The 19,148-nt window shown below is 45.3% G+C and overlaps 2 protein-coding genes across 2 annotated transcripts; both read left to right on the top strand.

Annotated features, from left to right (window-relative positions):
- Positions 1 to 3,084: 3,084 nt before the first annotated feature.
- LOC135385062 (putative ammonium transporter 3) lies at positions 3,085 to 6,023 on the top strand. Its single transcript, XM_064614237.1, has 7 exons — positions 3,085 to 3,169; positions 3,231 to 3,780; positions 4,214 to 4,285; positions 4,388 to 4,447; positions 4,653 to 4,726; positions 4,801 to 5,114; positions 5,733 to 6,023. Exons 1-7 carry the CDS (start codon positions 3,085 to 3,087, stop codon positions 6,021 to 6,023), a joined length of 1,446 nt encoding a protein of 481 aa, XP_064470307.1.
- Positions 6,024 to 8,558: 2,535 nt separating this feature from the next.
- LOC135385060 (putative ammonium transporter 3) lies at positions 8,559 to 17,234 on the top strand. Its single transcript, XM_064614236.1, has 7 exons — positions 8,559 to 8,682; positions 9,318 to 9,876; positions 9,945 to 10,016; positions 10,094 to 10,153; positions 10,238 to 10,336; positions 11,152 to 11,437; positions 16,872 to 17,234. Exons 1-7 carry the CDS (start codon positions 8,559 to 8,561, stop codon positions 17,193 to 17,195), a joined length of 1,524 nt encoding a protein of 507 aa, XP_064470306.1. The 3' UTR covers positions 17,196 to 17,234.
- Positions 17,235 to 19,148: the final 1,914 nt, after the last annotated feature.

Raw genomic sequence — 19,148 nt, 5'->3', positions numbered from 1 at the left:
AGTTCCATCACAAACAAATTATGTAAAGATTTCAAAGTACAAACAAATGATGAGATGATGAGAAACGAAAGAGATGATGAACAGATATGATGATGGACTTCAGCATGTAGTTCAAAAGTTTCGACCAAGTGAGCGTTAAATGTCGGAATCGCTCACATCCAGCCCACCAACGCTCTGCCCTTAAAGCTCTATTGACCTTTCTGGACACCATGGGACTTCGATCCTTATTGTGAAGGGGCTCATTATTTCATGCCCCGCATCACCACCAGCAATGCGGTAGAGCATCGCCCCTGGTGATGAAACTCCCCATTCATTATCTCACAATAAAGTTGTTGTTGTTGTTGTTGGAACCTCTGGAGGAGTGAGTGGGAGGAGTGTCGTTGGGAAAGGAACCTCTGGGAGCACACACAGCACGCATTCTGCGAGTCATAGAATGTCCATAAGCGTGTGGTAGCACAGAAGGCCCATAGAGAATAGATGCCCATAGCATAGAATGTCCATAAGGTTGCGTGTAGAAAATCTTCACGAGGCCTCAGCGCCTTGTCGGACGACGGAGGACCTAACAGTTTCGCGACGTTAAAGGCTCGGGTGTATACATTAGAGAGTGGTAACATTACTTTGGGTCTGGGAAAAACGACACATACGGGAAACACGCAATTGAGCGACACGATATTTTTGAGTCTCGTTCCGTCGTTGCGTGTTTCCCGTCCGTGTCATTTTCCTCAGACTGTAGGAAATGTTACCGCGCTCTTTACCGTCCCCACGTTACTATATAGGGGCTTTCCGGAGACCAATTACTCGTGGCCAGAAATTCACTTTCGGAAGGAGGGTTATAATCCGGAAGGTGTACGGGAAACTGATAGTTTAACTGATGAATGAAGATGCCGACATCAGAGCGCTCCTCTGAGACAGAGGTCTGTTGCGATTACAAGGTGATTAGGAAAGCGATCTAGATGATTCGTTTAACATCGCTTTTGCTGCTCAACAGCGACGAATCATGAACATCGTCGCTTTTCATTCTCATATAATACAATAAAAACATTAGTCCAACATTGATAACGTGCATACACAGTGATGACAATGACGTGCTATTAATCGATATATCGTACAACAAAGCAATCCCCGACGCGCACACAGTGCAAACCAGCAGGGTGATCTACATCAAGAAGAACCCCAGCAGACGTCACACATCGTCCCTTCTGGCGATCCGATGACATCGCGTAATCCCTGGAGAGAGTGCTTCGTAGAGAATTCTTTTTCTACGAAGCAGTTATTGGATCTCGGGTGAAGACGTACCCCAGGGATCACGGGAACCAACATCATTAGACTTTCCATCCGCCCAGTAAACTGTTGCCCTTCCCAACGGTACTTCGCTTGGACGTTCTCCTATTCGCACTTTCGTCGTCCTTCGCTTTCTCCAAGAGACTTCCCAGTGCAGGACGGCGTTATTCGGCGCAAGACGACAGCCTCGTGTCGGTCACACCACGTGGTTAGTTCCAGTTATATATATATGCTTCAGTTTTGCCTGTTTCGGTGTTGCCCTGTTGATATCGTTCGCATGCTCTGCGTGTTTGTTGACACACACAAGCTGACATAATGTATTCATGATTTTCGTATATGCTCTCTGGCCTTCGAGAAATCGCAGCTATGTGTATACGAGTAATCTGAACGCTTCACGTCTTTCTCGTGTGCCGCCACAGCCATAGGCTATGGGCAGGGACGCGATAGGTGGTATCGAGCCTGGCGTCACAACAAGATTAGATTATGTCAATGTGAAGCGCGTTCTTTGAAATTTAAGCATTATTTCCGTGTTCGGTTTTGTTCGACACACTCTCGAAGGTGGGCGTCTACGTTCCGGAATAGGCGATCCATCGTACGCCACATGCTAGGAAATCAGAAAAGTATATGAAGAGTCGAATGCCCGGAGGGAGAGAACTTGTTCCCAGATTAAGAACACGCTGCAGAAACAATGGGAAACATGCGAAGTATGGTGCTTTCAATTTCCTTTCACACACTAAGAAAATGAGTAATTTTAGTCATTTTGGGGACTAGAAATCGCCACAAACACTAGTTCCTTTCGGGACTAAATCACGCAGGTGTATGCGACGTTTAGGGACGACTTGTTGAGTTCGAAAGTAAAGCTGTAATTGCTCCCCAATTTTACTTACTTTTTATACTTTTTACTTACTTTTTACTTCCTATTTTACTTTAATTTTCCTCCATAGGAGGAGGAAAAATGTGTAAGAAACATGTTCTGGCATCGGCTCATTTGCGTAGCAAAGTTTGACAGTTCATATCTCAAAGTACGTTCGCTTCTCAGGGTGTCCAACGAGGACGATTGATTCCAGTAATTACCGGCTCCAATTCTGCTATCTCGCATTCCCCAGAAAACATCTGAACAATAAGTTTTGTAAATTTTGTCTAATTAGTCGTCCAGTACTTCTAAACGGTTTCCGACAGCACGTCGGGCCGGCCGCATAACCCGTCTGCACAAATGGCATCTTATAAGAACTCTGTGATGAATTTAAAAAAGAAAAAAAAACACTCCATATGTTGCATTCGCTCCGTAGTTCATTGTATAGTAAAATCTTAATCATCTTATGCAGACGGGACTCTACGAGAAAGTTTATCACTTATAAATATTTTTTTAGATGCTTCGCTCTTTGTGGTTTTTGCCGTTCAGTTGTCCAAGTATGTGCGCATAATGCTGCACAACGAACCGCTTTAAGAAATGTGATGCTGGTGGTACAGAAAATATGCAGATGTTAAAAAAAATGTTGTTGAAGGGCTGACCATCAAGTGCTCGGAAATATTTGAAGTAGAGCTACGTATTTCAATTAATACAGATTCCAATCCCCGATTATCGTAAACTATATCCTGAGGTGTATAAACTAAACTTGTAAGAAACACCAACATCGTTCATACTTTACAGTGGATCAACTTTAAGGCGACGGACGCTTTTGTAACATGCCGATTCCTGATATGTACGAAATAAGTCATTCATGCTGGAAACGCAGTTCCGAAGACCTGCGCGATTAACAGTCATCCCTGAACAAACCGCATACCCTCAGCGGCAACAAAAGAATGCTCACACGGGATGACAACTTCACGTCGGACGACGCAACCTGGATGCTGACGGCTTCCTTTGTTATATTCACCATGCAAACAGGTAAGTCTCACGCGAATAGTAACACCATAGCAGCGAAGATGCAACCTTCAATGCTCACTAGGCTTTGGGCTTCTGGAGGCTGGAACAGTGACCAAGAAAAACGAAGTCCACATCCTGATAAAGAACGCCGTAAATGTCATCCTGGTATCCCTCAGCTACTGGTCGTTGGGATATGGCTTCCAAAATGGAAAGGATCGTGGCACAAGTCCTTTCTGCGGCATTGGTTCCTTCCTAATGAGCACGCCCGAAGACAGCATGGGCCGTAGCTACGCCACTTTCACGTTCCAGCTGTCCTTCGCAACTGCTGCTACGGCCATAGTTTCCGGATCAATGGCGGAAAGGACAAACCTATACACCTACGGCATATTCTCCACCGTTGATACACTAGTCTATTCCATAGCTGCAGGTTGGGTGTGGGGAGATCACGGCTTTCTGAAGAAGGCCGGAGTTGTGGACTTCGCTGGTTGTGGTTGTATTCATCTACTTGGAGGCGTGTCTAGCCTTGTCATCAGCAGGGTGATCGGACCACGGCTGAGAAGGTCAACAGCAAGAGCAGGGAGGGTACGAATGGGAAATCCTACTATCGCAATCGTAGGTGCTTTTACCTTATGGTGAGTGTTATAGTTGTGGACTCTATGGTGCTTGCTATTCCTATAGAAAACGGGCGAGAAATTGAATGCGGCCATCGTTTTGGAATGTCTTAAAGATGACAAATGCTCCTTGGCATAAGTGTGACATTTCCCCTAGCACAAAAGAAACGCTAACAAAATAGTTTGGGCAATGTTCGAACTGAAATTAATGGTAGCACACCGTTCGATATCAAATGCAAACAAAAAGGCACAAATCGGTGTGTAATGCCAAGGTGCAAGGTACCGATAGTGAATCAGACTGCCTGAGCACTTTTGTAACAAGAAAGGTAACGTCAACAGCTGTAACTGTAGTAGTGGAAATTTGTTATGCGGTTCATATAGCGGTCCTGCTGTAAAGTACGTACACCATACTGTCATACATTCTCATGGCAAGTTCCGTGTTATTCTTGTCCAGGTGGGGATGGCTTGTCTTCAACTGTGGCAGCGTCTTCGGCATGTCAAATAAACGCTGGATGTACGCGGCTAGGTGAGCATCAGCAGGTGAAATGCTTACGTGCCAGATGTCTTTATCTACCTACATGGTTCTTTCTTAATACTATGTTCATAATTTCCTTTTGTTTCATTCCAGGGCTGCAGTGACTGCACTGAATGCTTCTATCGCTGGGGGAGTTGTTGGTGTATTTTTCTCGTACGTGTTCATGCATTTTGGGGAAGAGTGGCAAGACAATTGTTTAGATGTGCTAGATGCCCACATACATGTGCCCGTTTGTGTCGTCCCCGAACGTTTTTCTGCAAATTCATTTGCGCGTACGTGCGCAGGCAACGAAAACATGTAATCGCAATCGGTTACGAACATGACGTTAAGCATGTAACATTGCTTGAACCCACTGCAGTTACATTGCGTACAAGAAATTCTACGTGGAAGAACTTATTGGCTCCATACTTGGGGCACTGGTCAGCGTTACAGGTCTGTCTGCAGTATACGCAATAAAATGGCTGACAATCAATCATTGTAATCTTGTGGTCTCCTCTCTGTAGCAGGTTCAGCCTTCTATCGCGTCTGGGAAGCAGTCGTCATTGGTGCCCTAGGTGCTGTCCTGGTATGCAGCGTAATTGCGCTGATGAACAAGCTCAACGTGGACGATCCGCTGAACTCCGTGGCCATCCACGGCTGCGGCGGCCTCTGGGGCATGATAGCCGTCGGACTCTTCGTGGAAGCGGATAAGCTGCTTAAACTGACGAACGGCCGGATGGGGCTCTTTCGGGGCGGCGGGTTTAACCTGCTTTGTATTCAGCTCCTAGCTTGCGTCTGCATTACTGCTTGGGCTGTCGTTATGACGGCACTCATACTGAAGGTGAGGGTGTGTTTAATAACATCAAATAATATAAGCGTAAAAATTGGCTGAATCTGCACACGTTTGAAAGCGGTAGCCTTATAGGGCGATGTTTGATCCTGATCTTCCGACGCCCCCAGTTGGTTTTGTATGTCACACTAGCCTTGTTCCTCCCCTTTACTGCCCACAACTACTGAGGATGAACCTACACATGGCTGTTGACGTTGGTGTACCCTAATAAAGCCATCGCGTTAAAGTATGTCTATAGTTAACTCTCCATTTATGAACTGCTAGCGTTCTTGGAAGAGTCGTTCATAAATCCGAGGTTTGAAATGAGGTTTGAAACCCTCCGACGCCACTCGCTCAAACGTCGCCCACCTACGCATTGCCGATGATGGCCCAATGAGGCCGAAACAGCTGTCCAGTGCTGGTGTAGCGACGTTTGGGACTTATAAACATATGTATATAACGCGTTTGCCTGAAGCGGACATAAGAATTATTGTAGCTTCTATAGCTACATGTATGAGTAAATTCGATTACGGAGTCCTGAAATACCTGCCCTTAACGATATTACGACGCTTGCCCCCATGTACATTCTTGCCTATTCGTCCTTCGTTAAGTTTTCCCTTTTGAAAATAGGGCATCAACTTGGTGACACCAGTACGAATAGCTCCCGAGGCTGAACTTCTCGGGGCCGACTTCATGGAATATCAAATTCGTTACGATGGTTACGACTACGACACAGTGATGGCCGACCTCAACTTGGACAGCATCCGAGCTAACAGACGCCATAGTGCCGCCTACGAACAAAGGGATAATGATTCCACGGTCACGGAAGAACTGCCACTTCAGTCTTCTCCAGAACAGAACGATCTTGATTTTGACGCTGAGATCGGTATCCGGACTTTCGACACGTGCTCTATCTTGTAATCCTTTAACAGTCGCTCGTGATGTGTACTGTCGATAAATGTGAACTTATCTGTCATTAATACAGAGATATGACGCGTGGCTATAGTTCAGGCCGCTACATGAGGTCTGACTTGTCGAAGACGGCACGGCATGTTTTTTGAAAAAAATTAGCTAAAAATAATGTCTGAGCTGTTATTCGTACGTTAATGACGCAACGATGTACGAGTTGATATTTCATTTAGTAGCTTATCCCTATCGTTGCTGTATTCTTGTCTGGTACACATGGTCTGGGGTGCAAAGAAGGATGTCATTGATTGCTATTAGAAAATGTTAAAAAGATAATAAAGTTACGAATATTAGGGAGCCCATTCATTGTAGAATGGTGAGAGGTGGTGAACGGTGGTGATTGGTGGTATGCACTGAAATCCGACCATTCGCTAATTTCGAGTTGTTCCTTTGGAATAGGTAGCCGTTGCGCGAAAAAAAAAAGCCCTCAACTTCATAATCATCATCAACTTCAAATTGTTCTACTTGGTGCTGCATCAGTCTCACATGAATATCTTCTTCAGTTCCATCACGGTTTGCAGAAAGTCCTATCACGAAGTTGCAGCTAGTCCACACTGAACATCATCTGGCCACGTGTCCAATGTATGGGGCAAAGCTGTTGGAATATTTTAACTCTACATATCCCCCGCAGCCGTCAAGTGTTGTACGCGTATCTAAGAGCACCAGTCTTTTTGTTATTATGTATTATATTGTGCCTCCAGAGCACTGGAGTGGCGAGTTCTCATAGCCTGAGCACCGCGACACAAAACTTTTTTTCTTTGATAGAAAAATAAATAGAAAAGGGTGAGATTAACGAGTGATATCAATCGCAAAAGAAAAACGTTGAGAAACCCTGGTGTAACGCCAGCTATCCTTTTAGACTTATGCAAAGCTTCCGCTTATATCATAAACTAATACAAACTTGGTCAGAAATCAGAAGCCGACATGCTCATTAGGTCTCACATATTGAGGTGCCTCCTGCCATCGTCGGACATCTTGTCTCCTCTCAATTAATCTGAGTTAATCCGATATATCGGCACCGCGGTGTCCCGCGCAAACCCTCTCCTAGACGTATTCATAAACTCTGAACTATGTACTCCTATAAGTCTCTGTATGTACTGCGGTCTTCCTGCGCAGAAAAACGGACACAGTGGCAAAAATCGCTCTGTCAGGCGTGATATTATCTGTGCCACACCCTGTCTGGTCGACGCAGGATCTCAGGGTTTACTTCGTTGTTGTAGCTCTCAATGTTTGTCACGTAAGAGCTATGTTGCCTCGTGAACGGAAAAGTGTCAGCGGGGTAGCCACAAGAAGACAAATGCATTCAGAAAAGACGCGTATGTTCCTTTTCATTTCATCATTATTCACTGAATATGTGTAATAGTGTACAGCGTGTCGTATGCTCGAGTATTATGTATCAGCACGGTTCTGTACATTCTGGTCCGTTGGAAAGGCTCAAGAGAGAAAAACGCAGCGTTTCTCACTTTGCCCTCAGGATACTCCTCCACAAGCATTAGGTAACTTGTCGTCTGCGGTACTGACACCAGTGTCGTCTGCTGCTGTTCCAACACCACCTAAATCAACACGTCACATCGTTGCACTGTGCACTGCCGGAACGGCGGCTTCTTCCTCACTTTTCTTTTCCCTGTCCCTTCTCTCTCCTCCCGTCCCGTCCGGGGCATCATGACGTCCTACTAATCTTAAGAATACGCGTTCCAACCTGAGCAAGGACGCCGGCTTGGCGGCAAGGTATATAGTTGAATATAGACACCTTCCTGTCTTCCGCAAGGGACGTTAAGCTGAGAGTTCAGCGCACGTTAAAGAGGTCAGAAGAGAAGTCCGGTAGGCAAAACTAAGCCACAGACCGAATACTTGTGGCGGCATTTATGCTCCCACTGTAGTGTCGCAATGTAAAGGCACGAAGTATCAGTAATACAGTGTTAACAGACCTTCGACAACGTGGCCTTCGAAATACCGTATCTCCCACGCCCAATCAACGACAAACGTTCTCGGTCACGCACGGTGTGATTGGTTCCGGTAGATACGATAACCGTACGGTGACATTACCAACGGTCTACTAAAGTGTTGTTATTTGGGCTTGTTGTTTATTCGGCATCACAACACCGCGTAGCACACCTCGACGTTCCTGATTGCATAGTGATGGCGCCTTCCAGAGCTGATCTTTGGCTCAGACGAAAAAGGACATGAAGCGGCCTTTGCACATGTTCATTCTTTGGGTTCAAAAGGGACGAAAGGAACCTATTGCAACTGACCACATGTACCATTGCATGCTTCGCATGAAGAACTTTGTAATGATGAACGCCCAAATAATTTAAGGTTTCATTCGATCGGTTCGGTGACAGGATGATCTGAGGCACGCTATTACACGCTCTTGTTGAATTGATAATGCCGTGCAACGAGTGACCATAAGTAGGTCGGCTGATAGGTATCATTACGGCAATGGAAAGTCCGTAAATACGATAACATGCATAGGATGGCATGTAGTACGAAATGAACACCGTTGAACAGACGACGCCCCTCACGAACTCTACGGTACCCGTCGATGCAGAGTTTACGTACGATGATGCCACTTGGGTTCTTACTGCAGCAATCGTCATCTTTACCATGCAAACTGGTAGGTTTGCCACTGCCTTCGTCATTAACTCTTGCAACTGTAGGCAACAATGTGATTCTTGAAGCTACGCGCGTACGCGTCCAGACATGGGCAGGCGTGAGTTTTATGTGCACATATAGGTGAGCCAGTGGCGTGTAGCCAGAGCGGTTTCGGGGGTTCAACCCCTGCCTCCGATAACATACTTTGGTAATGCATTTGGGAGAGGGAAAATGACGTTTAATCCTCCCAACATGTAAAGTTCGCGTACCCTTCCGAAATGCTTTTCTGGCTACACTACTGAGGTGAACTCGAGAAGGATTTCACAATACAAGAGTTGAGTAGCCTGTCCAGTACTCTGAATGCATATTTGCGAATTTTACAGCATCAGAGCGTATGTCTTCGATGTTTGTCGCATGTTGCAGGAATAAATATTCTTGAAAATGAATCAGTGTCGCAGAATTTGCTAGCGTCTCGTACACAGACCTCAGCCAAGAAAGCGAGGTCGGTTGAGAAAGCTTCGAACACACTTCGTATTCGGACCTAATGTGAACATACATGTTCAAAGACGGTTTTTGTCGTGATGCTTCCACATCTTGCACCGAGGAACTATACTAAAGCAGACAACAGTAAGTGTAATGGTCTTTGTGTTTTCGAAGGATTTGGACTCCTGGAATCTGGTTGCGTCTCGCAAAAGAATGAAGTGAACATCATGATGAAAAACGCCGCTGACGTCATCTTCGGCGGCCTCACGTACTGGATGTTTGGCTTCGGCCTCCAGTACGGCATCCCTAATACAAATTACACGACGTCGAACCCATTCTGCGGTTTCGGCCGTTTCCTCGTCGACGCCGAACCGGAGGATATGGGCGAAGTCTTCTCGACATTTATCTTTCAACTTTCCTTCTCAACGACAGCGACTACTATAGTCTCTGGAGCAATGGCGGAGCGCACAGATTACAACGCCTACTGCATATTTTCCTTGTTGAACACCATCGTGTACTGCATCCCCGCTGGTTGGGTTTGGGGAGACCACGGATTTCTAAAGCACATGGGAGCCCTAGATTTCGCCGGCTCTGGTTGCGTGCACCTTTTGGGAGGAGCATCTGCCCTTGTGGCTGCTATGCTTCTGGGTCCACGGGACGGCCGCTACGACACGTCAGAGAAGCCGCCGATGAGCAGTCCAACTAATGTAATGTTGGGGACTTTCACCCTGTGGTAAGTTGGAGTCGAATAGTTCGCCTGACATGAACGTAAAAGTACTTAGTGCGATTACCTGGTTGCAGGTGGGGATGGCTCGTGTTCAACTGTGGCAGTTCGTTTGGTGTCCGTCACGAGAAGTGGAAGTATGCTTCTAGGTAATGCACCAGTGTTTTTCGTTTGTTTGTTTGTTTTCAAATATTTTGCAGCCCCACATTTAACGATTTCCCTACAGAGCCGCAGTTACCACAGTCAATGCTTCACTTGGGGGCGGCGCTGTAGGGGTGTTTTACTCGTAAGTAAATGTCCACAAACGACAAATCTAATGTACTTGTGAAGAATAATAGGAACAGTTACGCATTTACTTTCTCTTTCTTAGCTACTTCACAAGCCGTAAGTTTTACGTCGATGACATTGTCAACGCGATCCTCGCTGCCTTGGTCGCCGTCACAGGTACGCTCGTACATGCCATATCAGCGTGGAGGACATTGGACTCTAAGCGAGTTATTTCACAAACCACATCTCTCGTCTGACTTGATTGAATTGATCGATTATTGATGGTGCAAAAAATGCGTTTACGACGAACATTATGAGACTTTTTTTTTTTCTTGTGGCTGCGTCAAATAAGACTCTAAAGAGCACGTGAGCCACGTGAATCACGTTCCCGTCGTGAATCACACACACAAGCACACATAGAGATGCGATGATGAGATGGGGGTGATGCCGGCCAGCAGGCTGGGCGCTGCCCCAGTGCCACTTGTACGTGATGAGAGATGATGATGGAGATGATAAGGGGTCCGGTAATCAAAGCATGAATCAGTTCACCGATTGTGGCCAAGGGAAGCTCTACTGTAGCAAATGCATAGGGGAGTTTCCACGACACGGTGACCAATCAGCTAATCTTCTTTTTAGTGAGGTTTGCTGCGATTGCTGCGTAGCCGAAACAGGGAACGGGCATTAGGGCCCAAGAAAGCCATTTGGAGGTGTTCCCGAAGCCTTACACAAACTGCTCACCGCTCCTCTAAAAGGGAGTAGAGACGCCTAATTTATTCTTTAAATAAATTCACATTTCCAAGCTCCGAGACGCTTTCTCGTATTCATGCACTCTATCATCGTGGGATTTTTCGAAGTTGACGTCACTGCTCCAAATAAAGAGTCCACAGAAGCTTTTATACTTCGTTTTTTTAAGGCTGAACTGCCGCATCCCTTATTGTTTTCTTGTCTCTTTCTCTCTCTCTTTCTTTTTTTTTTTTTGAATCAAGCTGGCTCCGGGTTCTACAGTGCCTACGAGAGTATCGTGGTCGGAGCCACTGGCGCCTTGTTTGCTTGCTGGGTCCCAATGGCGATGGACTACTTCCATATCGATGATCCTGTCGGTGCAGTGTCGGTGCACGCGGTAGGAGGCCTCTGGGGACTTCTTGCAGTCGGTATCTTCATCGACGCCGACCATCTGCTCAAAATGTCACGTGGTCATAAGGGAATACTCAAAGGAGGAGGTTTCTACCTTCTGTGGGTGCAGTTCCTGACATCTGTGTGCATCACTACCTGGAGTGTTGTGGTCACCTACATCTTGCTCAAGGTCAGTCGCGTATTCGGAAGATATCAGCAACACGCACGCATGCACACGCACAAATGATATGGATCTACAGTGCACTGCCGGCATGTATGCCGGGTGGTGCAGGTTGCTCAGGTGGGTAAAGGATATGAGAAGGAAATCTCCGAGAGTGAGTGAGTAGCGCGGCAGGGACGACAGGAACTGTGAAGTAACTTAGTCACAAGTAGAGTTACAGGGAGAGAGAGAGAGAGAGTTAGAAGGGTTACAATTAATTACTTTTAGAGTAATTCCTGTACCTAAGTATTTTCTAAATTTAATAACCGTAATTTAATTATATGTCATTTCTAGCTTGTGTTCAAGAACCAGTTACATTTCGAGTTACATTTGGCTTTGGCTTTTTCTACACTGCTAAGTTTTTCTTTTATGTGTAGAGTTCCCAGACTCGCATTCGCATTAATTATGTGGCAACCTTTATCCACCAGATGTGAATAGCCAAAGAGGACGACGACGGCAATAATAGTAATAATAATAATAATGGTTGCACGTGCCGCAGGCTGCGGGTAATTTCGACCACCTGGGGTTCTTTTGACGTGCGCCAGAAGTATCCGACACAGGGTGCTGGAGGCAACCTTACCTCCCCCACATTGCTGCCGTCCTCGGCCGGGATTGACAACAGCGAGTTCTACGGCGGATAAGTTGTCGGAGGACAAAATGGAATTACAACGCATTTCCAGATGTGCTGTTGTAAAGTGGGATATCTGTAAACGTAACTTTTTGCATTAAGCGCGCGCGCGCCTCCAATGTGGACCTGTGAGTACCTGGATGCGAGTTGGTTGGTGTCGAAATAACTCATGGCGCAACGAGGAATCAGACGGAAGGCAAACTGTGAGTACAAGCGCCTTCTAACAACTAGTTTGATTTCCTCCTTCAGCGGCCCCTGGAAGGTGGACTTGTTCCGGTCTGTAGCACCCGTGTTGTAAAAATTTGAGTTCTTTTCTTGTCAGTTTCACAGATGGGCAGCTGATGCAGATGGACCTCTGTCAAGAGTGTAACTAGCTTCCATTGGCTCTCTTCCTATTCTGTCACGGTGATATAGTCCAGGCGAGTTGTTTCGTTTAGTTGAGCCTGATACGTGCAGGTCTTGTGCGACATGGCTCACTGGAGATGACTGACTGTTTTTATGGCATTTGCGTGACTTCGTTAGTCGATCGTTTAAACATCTTCCAGTCTGTCGAATGTCAACTTTTTTCGCAGGTGAGGGGCCTCATAAACCATCCCTTACTTTTAATCAACGTGCTTTGACAGGTGTTTATTTTTGTATACCTTCCTTGGGCATTTCATTTTCTTAGGAAGGGCCAATGGCTTACAGGCGCTGCTAAACACGGCGCTGACCCCGAATTGTGGTGTCACTTTACTTATCCTGTCAGATACTTTATGTCACATATATACGGTCGATAACATCGATCTTACGGTATATAACGTTGCGATTTTTTTTATACATTACAGAAACGTCATGCCTTACTACCTGCACTATACAGGGTGTTCAAAATTAAGCTTTCACTAGCACTTTATAAATAGGCGAACCAAAGAAAACTGGGGCTATTTTTTCTGTTCCTTGAGTAAGAAACAGGTGCTACATAATTAGCAGCACCTGTTTCTTACACAAGTAGCGTAAAGTTGTCATCCGGTTCCCTGTCATCGCTGTGTTTGTGTAGCGCTCGTGAAAGCTTAATTTTGAACACCCTGTATATAGTGCAGGTAGTAAGGCATGGCCCGATACAGATCCCCGACGTATGCCGGAACCCTTAATTTACTATTTCAGCGACTATATAGATAATACGGGGTGTTCAAAATTAAGCTTTCACGAGCGCTACGCAAACACAGCGATGACAGGAAACCGGATGATAACTTTACGCTGCTTGTGTAAGAAACAGGTGCTGCTGATTATGTAGCACCTGTTTCTTACTCAAGGAACAGAAAAATAGCACCAGTTTTCTTTCGTTCGCCTATTTATAAAGTGCTAGTGAAAGCTTAATTTTGAACACCCTGTAGATATCGCTCAAGTGGTTTCCGAAAATCTGAGTCGGTGACTCCTGTGTGGCTTGCTTGCATGAATAGGAACCAGGCTTGAAAAAAATCCGGATACTAGTATTTTTAAAAATATCCTCTCCAGTTGGCTTTTTTGGATGAAACCCGGATATTTTTTTGATATTTTTGGAGAATATATACAAGGCTAGAAAGGTAATACAGAGTCAAAACAAATGCGCTTTGCTGTTCTTGATTTCGTATGACCTCCCATAGTTTCCGTTTACGGAACTGCCTGTCCCAGCAACACCGTATCAGTTCCTATTGTTTTCCGAAAAGTGGAGTTTCATGCACGTGTGGTTGAATGGTGTGGATCCATACACGCCTGGATTAGCTGTCGTGTTTCGGCGCACTTCAGTTACAGTGCCTCCAGGAAGTGGAAGAAAGTCCCTCGCTGAATGGTGAGAAGTAGAAGAAAGCGGGAAAAAGTTAAATTTGAAAAGTTATAAGTTAAAAGGTTAAGTTAAAAAGTTACAAAATTAAGAAAAGTTAAAAGCTAATGTTGCGCGTACCTGGGCTTTCGCAAACAGCTACAAGAAAATAAACCGGGAGTTTTCCGTGTGGCGTTGAATTCAGGTTGTCTTTCACATCACATCTGGGGAAACTCTCTAAAAAATCCGGATAAAGTTGTGTGGATAAAATCCAAAAAATCCACCGGATAAAATCCATGTGGAATAAATCTAAACAACCCTGATAGGAATGCTCTAGGACGAAATAAAACGAGTTGTTATAAACTCACCGTTTATCTCCTCGTCTCATTCCTCGTTACGCCATGAGTTACTACAACACGAACGTGGGTGTTCACGCGTCCCTTAACATTCAATGCTCTCTGAACTGAGAGGTCGACGACCAACGATGCACCAAGCGGAAATCGGTAAGACATTGCACGTAGCTACAGGACGCCCAAGCAAAAGGCCATCGAATTATAACACGACGTACATGTGGAACATACCTTGTACAACTTCTCTAAGGCACTCGTAAGTTTATTCGTCACTTCCACCTCTCGTTGTGGCCTTTGTTATTATCGAGCCGAGCACAGGAAGGCTTACGGAGGATATGCTGTTGTTGGGACGAATAGTGCAGTGCTTTAAGCGAGTGTGCTCTGAATCTGTCTACAGTACTGCCTATTTTCAAGGCGTGAGCATTTTGTACGAGTTGCGAGATTTGGCTATTGTCTCAAAGATTTTCCGACACCCCTATCATTGCACTTACTGTTATTGCAAATCTAGCAAAACAGTATTTTTAACTTAACAGCAGTTTTTTTAAAGCCTCAACATGGATCTTCACCTTTGTTTTTGCTTGATCAAATTATTGATGGTCTGTATGCACCAACGTTCTGTCACGTGTGTAGTGCTATAGGCCTAGTAAGGTAGCGCCAGTTGTCCTTATGCGGTTTCGCACGAAGGCGTTTTATTGTACACATGAACATTAGACCATTATTTATGTGTACAATGAAACATACGCTCGTTAGACGTGCAAGCGAAGTGGCGGGACATTCAAAAACACAGGCACGTGACACATTGGGCGTGACGTATGCTACACCGTTCACGTATCGCACGATGAGCGCCGTGCACGTGTTTTACCACGTGCCCTCCTCGACGAGTGCCCCGCCCTTCGTTAGCTCGTTACGCGTGCAACCGACTGGAGAATGCACATCGGCGCGACCTCTCGCCCTTGCTTGCTTGCCTGCATGCTTGCGTGCGTGCTTCTTGTTGAAAAGCCGTTGCCGTGTAGCCTAGCTTCTCACACGATTATGCGCCATCTTACGCAGATTGCCGGCATGATGTCGTTATATTTCTTTCGAGATGCAGCATGCAGAACGGCAATAAACACGTGTGATATATCGAGAGCGCAAACTCATTCACTCAAATCAATGATGATGTTTGTTTACTAAAACAACAACAACAACAGATGCTGACGAGGCTATTTATTATAAACACTGTATATGCTTCCAAGCACGTCTTGCGTTGATTAACCCCATCCCACGCCATTTTTGACTGCAAAGCGTTTCCTCTGTCTCTCTTTTTGGACTAAGTATATGCTATTTCTATTCCATACGTCACTGAACGCGAGCCAAGTGTGAGCGATCGAGGGAAAGTGGAAACTTTGAGTCAAGTACAGTCAAGCACAAGTGACGAAGAGATAAGCACGCCCAAACTTCGGTTTACTGGCGTACAAGCTTTCATACAGTGAATGCGTTTCATCAGGTAGGTATACTGATGGAATGCAACAACTACTACTACATGAATGACAATGGGATGAAGTGATTCACCGCAGTTCACTGGATGAAAGCTTGTGCACCATTAAACGGAAGTGTCAGTGTTTTAATCTTGAGCCAAGTGTGAACAAGTGTGTAATGGCGGTGATCGAGCATTCGCTACACATTCCTTGTTTTGTGAAAAATTCACATCTTCCCCGTCCTCTCTCCCTCGCCCGCTCACAATATTTAAATGGTTTCTTCTGTAATCAGTGTTTCAATAGATAGTGAGCGCTCGTGTTTGTTGCGTTTCTTTTGTTTTGTACGCACTCCTCGTTCCTACGATGACGATGATGATCGGAGTTTTAACCGCGCACAAGGAACTGAGGCTATAGCGAATAAACGGCAGCGTCACACTCGTTATTATGTTCAGAGAAGCACAAAGAAAGAATACAAGAGGAATATCCAGGGGAGAACAATGTCTAGACAACTCTAGACATTCTGCCAAACGGGACTAAATCCGGAAGCGTTACAGGACCCTGCAATCCGGATCCGGATCCGGATATCCGGGCGTTCGCACTCGTTTCGGTGCCGTTTCAACTCCGTCCTTGTTCTCTTAACTCTCTTCTTTCTGTCTCCACAACTGTTACTGACGGACCTACAGGGCTGTCGGCGTTGGTTGTTCCTTTAAACCTGTCGCTTTAAAGTGGATAAGCGAAAGATGAGCGTCAAATAGCACTAAGTACTTGCGCCTATTCTAGAGAGTGTTCCCGCTGAAACGCGGTAGCGTTGACGGTCGAGTTATAACGATGAAAGATGAAAGTCAATGAAAAGGTTAGCCAGCTGTAGGACTCGAACCCACACCTTCTGGATTACCGGTCCAGGGCTCTACCAATTGAGCTAAGTTAACACACCTCCCCAGCTACTTCGAAGGGCGCGTCATCTGAAGGGACATATCCACCACTCTCTCTCTCTCTCACTCATCCTCCTTTCACTCTTACATTTTTGCTCGCTCATGCACACATTCATACGACGGTATCGACGCAAGCGGCAACTGTTGAACATGAGAGAACTGATGTTCTGAGGCTGGAACAACGTAGAGGGAACAAATACATATACAAAGCCTCAAATTGCCTATAGTAAATAAATTATAACACCGTTTCTTCACCTTTTCAGTCGATAAACTACGTCGTCCCCATTCGAATGTCCCTCGTCGAAGAGAAGCTTGGCGCAGACCTCGTGGAGCATTCACTCAAGTATTCCACGTACGACTACGACGCCATCATCGAAGACTTTCGAAGGAAGGGCGCCCTGGTGCCTCCTGTGTCAGAGGACATCACTCATCGCGGAGCTTGGGATGACTACATACTCGCGAAGTATCTCGGCAAGGGAATGGCTCAAAGCGACGCCCAACTGCGGCTCAACCCGAAGACGTACTTCAACAATTATGTTGGAGTTGAGGACAAAATGCTGTACTGGAGGCGATGCGTTATCCTTTAATGAAATAAATAAATAAATAAAGACGTTTCCAACGCTAAATGGGAGCTAATTTTTCCCCCCGACTCAGTTTTCTATGATGCAGTTCGTTTCGCCAATGAGTAGTACCCCTGTGAAATTACAAGTATTTCCAACGCATGACAGCATGTTTATAAAAGCGATAAAATATACACGACGTACACAACGAACTAAAATTAACGACAGACATTGGCGTTTCGGAGCCTATGCAGACCCCCTCATCGGATGAAGCCGGATGAAGGAACACTACGCTGATATCTACAAGAGCGCAGATAAACACACCGAACTGTGTGAACATGCCGCCAAGACTGTATTAAGACTTTCTGTATTAAGTGTACTGGGGTAGCCAGTTTGACTTCGTCGAAACTAACATCCCCATCTTTTTCTTTATTCACATCACATCACATCACATCACAGGCCACCACGTGGATTTAGAAAACCCTGTTATTTTGGCACGTGAAAGTCGTTGGGGAATGCGCAAACAACTTGAATCCTGGTTCATCAAAAGAACTAATAATGTTTTGAACAAGCACCCGAGACTACTACCGGACTGCTACACCCCCTTGCTACGTAACCGGGTAACCGCCTCCTGCTTCATTCCGATGAGGGGGTCTGCATAGGCTTCAAAACGTCAATGTCTGTTTGTTAATTTTAGTTCGTTGTGTACGCAGTGTGTATTTTATCGCTTTTATAAACATGAAAACATGAAATGTAGTAGCTGCGCCGATGACAGACTGACGTAGATAATAGCGTACATTATTGGATGAATGGGAGTAAGAGTATCGTGTAGTATAACGGCTATCGGATACAGCGATGTGATCCCATCAGTGCCAATAGTTCGTCACAACCATCACCTCCACCACAGACTAAGTTCCAAAGAAATTCGCTTCCGTAGATTCACATTCACCGCCCCCGGAGCCCGAAGTTGTTGCGCGACAACTTAGGCACGAGGGAGAGGTCTACTTCATCTAGCTCATAAGTGAATGTGTTTCGCTTTTCTGTCAAGATACTGCAGTACACAACCCTGAATGGCCCAAATACAAGATCACAACAGCAGTCTTCTGGTCAAGAAAGGGAGTCGCAAGTTGTTGAATGAAGTACCAATTTGGGCCTGTTGGTCACACATGCAGCGCGTTCGTCCTGTTTCGTTCTTAGTGTTTTTAACACTGGTTTTAGCGATTTTATCTAGCCAAGTTGTCCCCCCTCAACTTAAAGAAACGAAACAAAAAAGAAAAAAAACTACATCGTAATAGGCAGTTTTAGCATGTACCGTTGGTAAAGTTATCGTGCCTATCGGAGCCAATCGCAGTCGTGTGTGACTCAGAATCTTATCCATTGATTGGTTCCGGTCAGACTTGTACAAAGTACTGCGCAAAAGTATTTGAAATAAGATACTAAGTACTCTACGTAAAAAGTATTTAAAATAGAGTACAAAATGCTCAAAACTGAAAGTAATTTGAGTAGAGTACGAAATACACTCAGAGGTATTTAAGATACTCTTTAAAGTACTTTAGTATTAGCAGTAAGTCAAACACGTATTCTGAACGTGAAAGGAATAAACTTCATCTGCCATGCTTAAGCATATCTTTCATTTTCAAGGTCTTGTGTCAAGTAATGCTTGGTGAACTTTGGTGAACCCAAGTAAACTTTGTTGATATTTTCTGACCCAAAACTTCCTATACCCTCGTGCATGTCAGCTAGCGACTTTCAACCTCCGGCGCGTGTTTATTGCTTTGGTGACCAAGGAAATAAATGCCGGGATTTCTCTAGCACCTTGTCCCCCTGGCAATATGAATAGGAACCGTTTTCTGACGAAGTTGGCTACTGACAACAAGGCTAAACGTGGGACCAGCCTACTGTACAGGAGTATAAATACCAGATTCCCGAATTCCCGAAAAAAAAAAAGAAGGTTAAGTTCCAGTGAGCTGAAAATCTTGA

This window comes from Ornithodoros turicata, chromosome 2, assembly GCF_037126465.1.
Source record: "Ornithodoros turicata isolate Travis chromosome 2, ASM3712646v1, whole genome shotgun sequence".
NCBI lineage: Eukaryota > Metazoa > Arthropoda > Arachnida > Ixodida > Argasidae > Ornithodoros > Ornithodoros turicata.
This window is presented reverse-complemented; position numbering and strand designations above follow the sequence as displayed.

Coding starts and splice junctions, on each gene's coding strand:
- LOC135385062 (XM_064614237.1), top strand. CDS start 3,085: ATGCTCACACGGGATGACAACTTCACGTCGGACGACGCAACCTGGATG. Junction 3,781..4,213: donor GTAGGTGCTTTTACCTTATG/GTGAGTGTTATA, acceptor ATTCTTGTCCAG/GTGGGGATGGCTTGTCTTCA. Junction 4,448..4,652: donor GTTGTTGGTGTATTTTTCTC/GTACGTGTTCAT, acceptor AACCCACTGCAG/TTACATTGCGTACAAGAAAT.
- LOC135385060 (XM_064614236.1), top strand. CDS start 8,559: ATGAACACCGTTGAACAGACGACGCCCCTCACGAACTCTACGGTACCC. Junction 9,877..9,944: donor TTGGGGACTTTCACCCTGTG/GTAAGTTGGAGT, acceptor ACCTGGTTGCAG/GTGGGGATGGCTCGTGTTCA. Junction 10,017..10,093: donor AAGTGGAAGTATGCTTCTAG/GTAATGCACCAG, acceptor ATTTCCCTACAG/AGCCGCAGTTACCACAGTCA.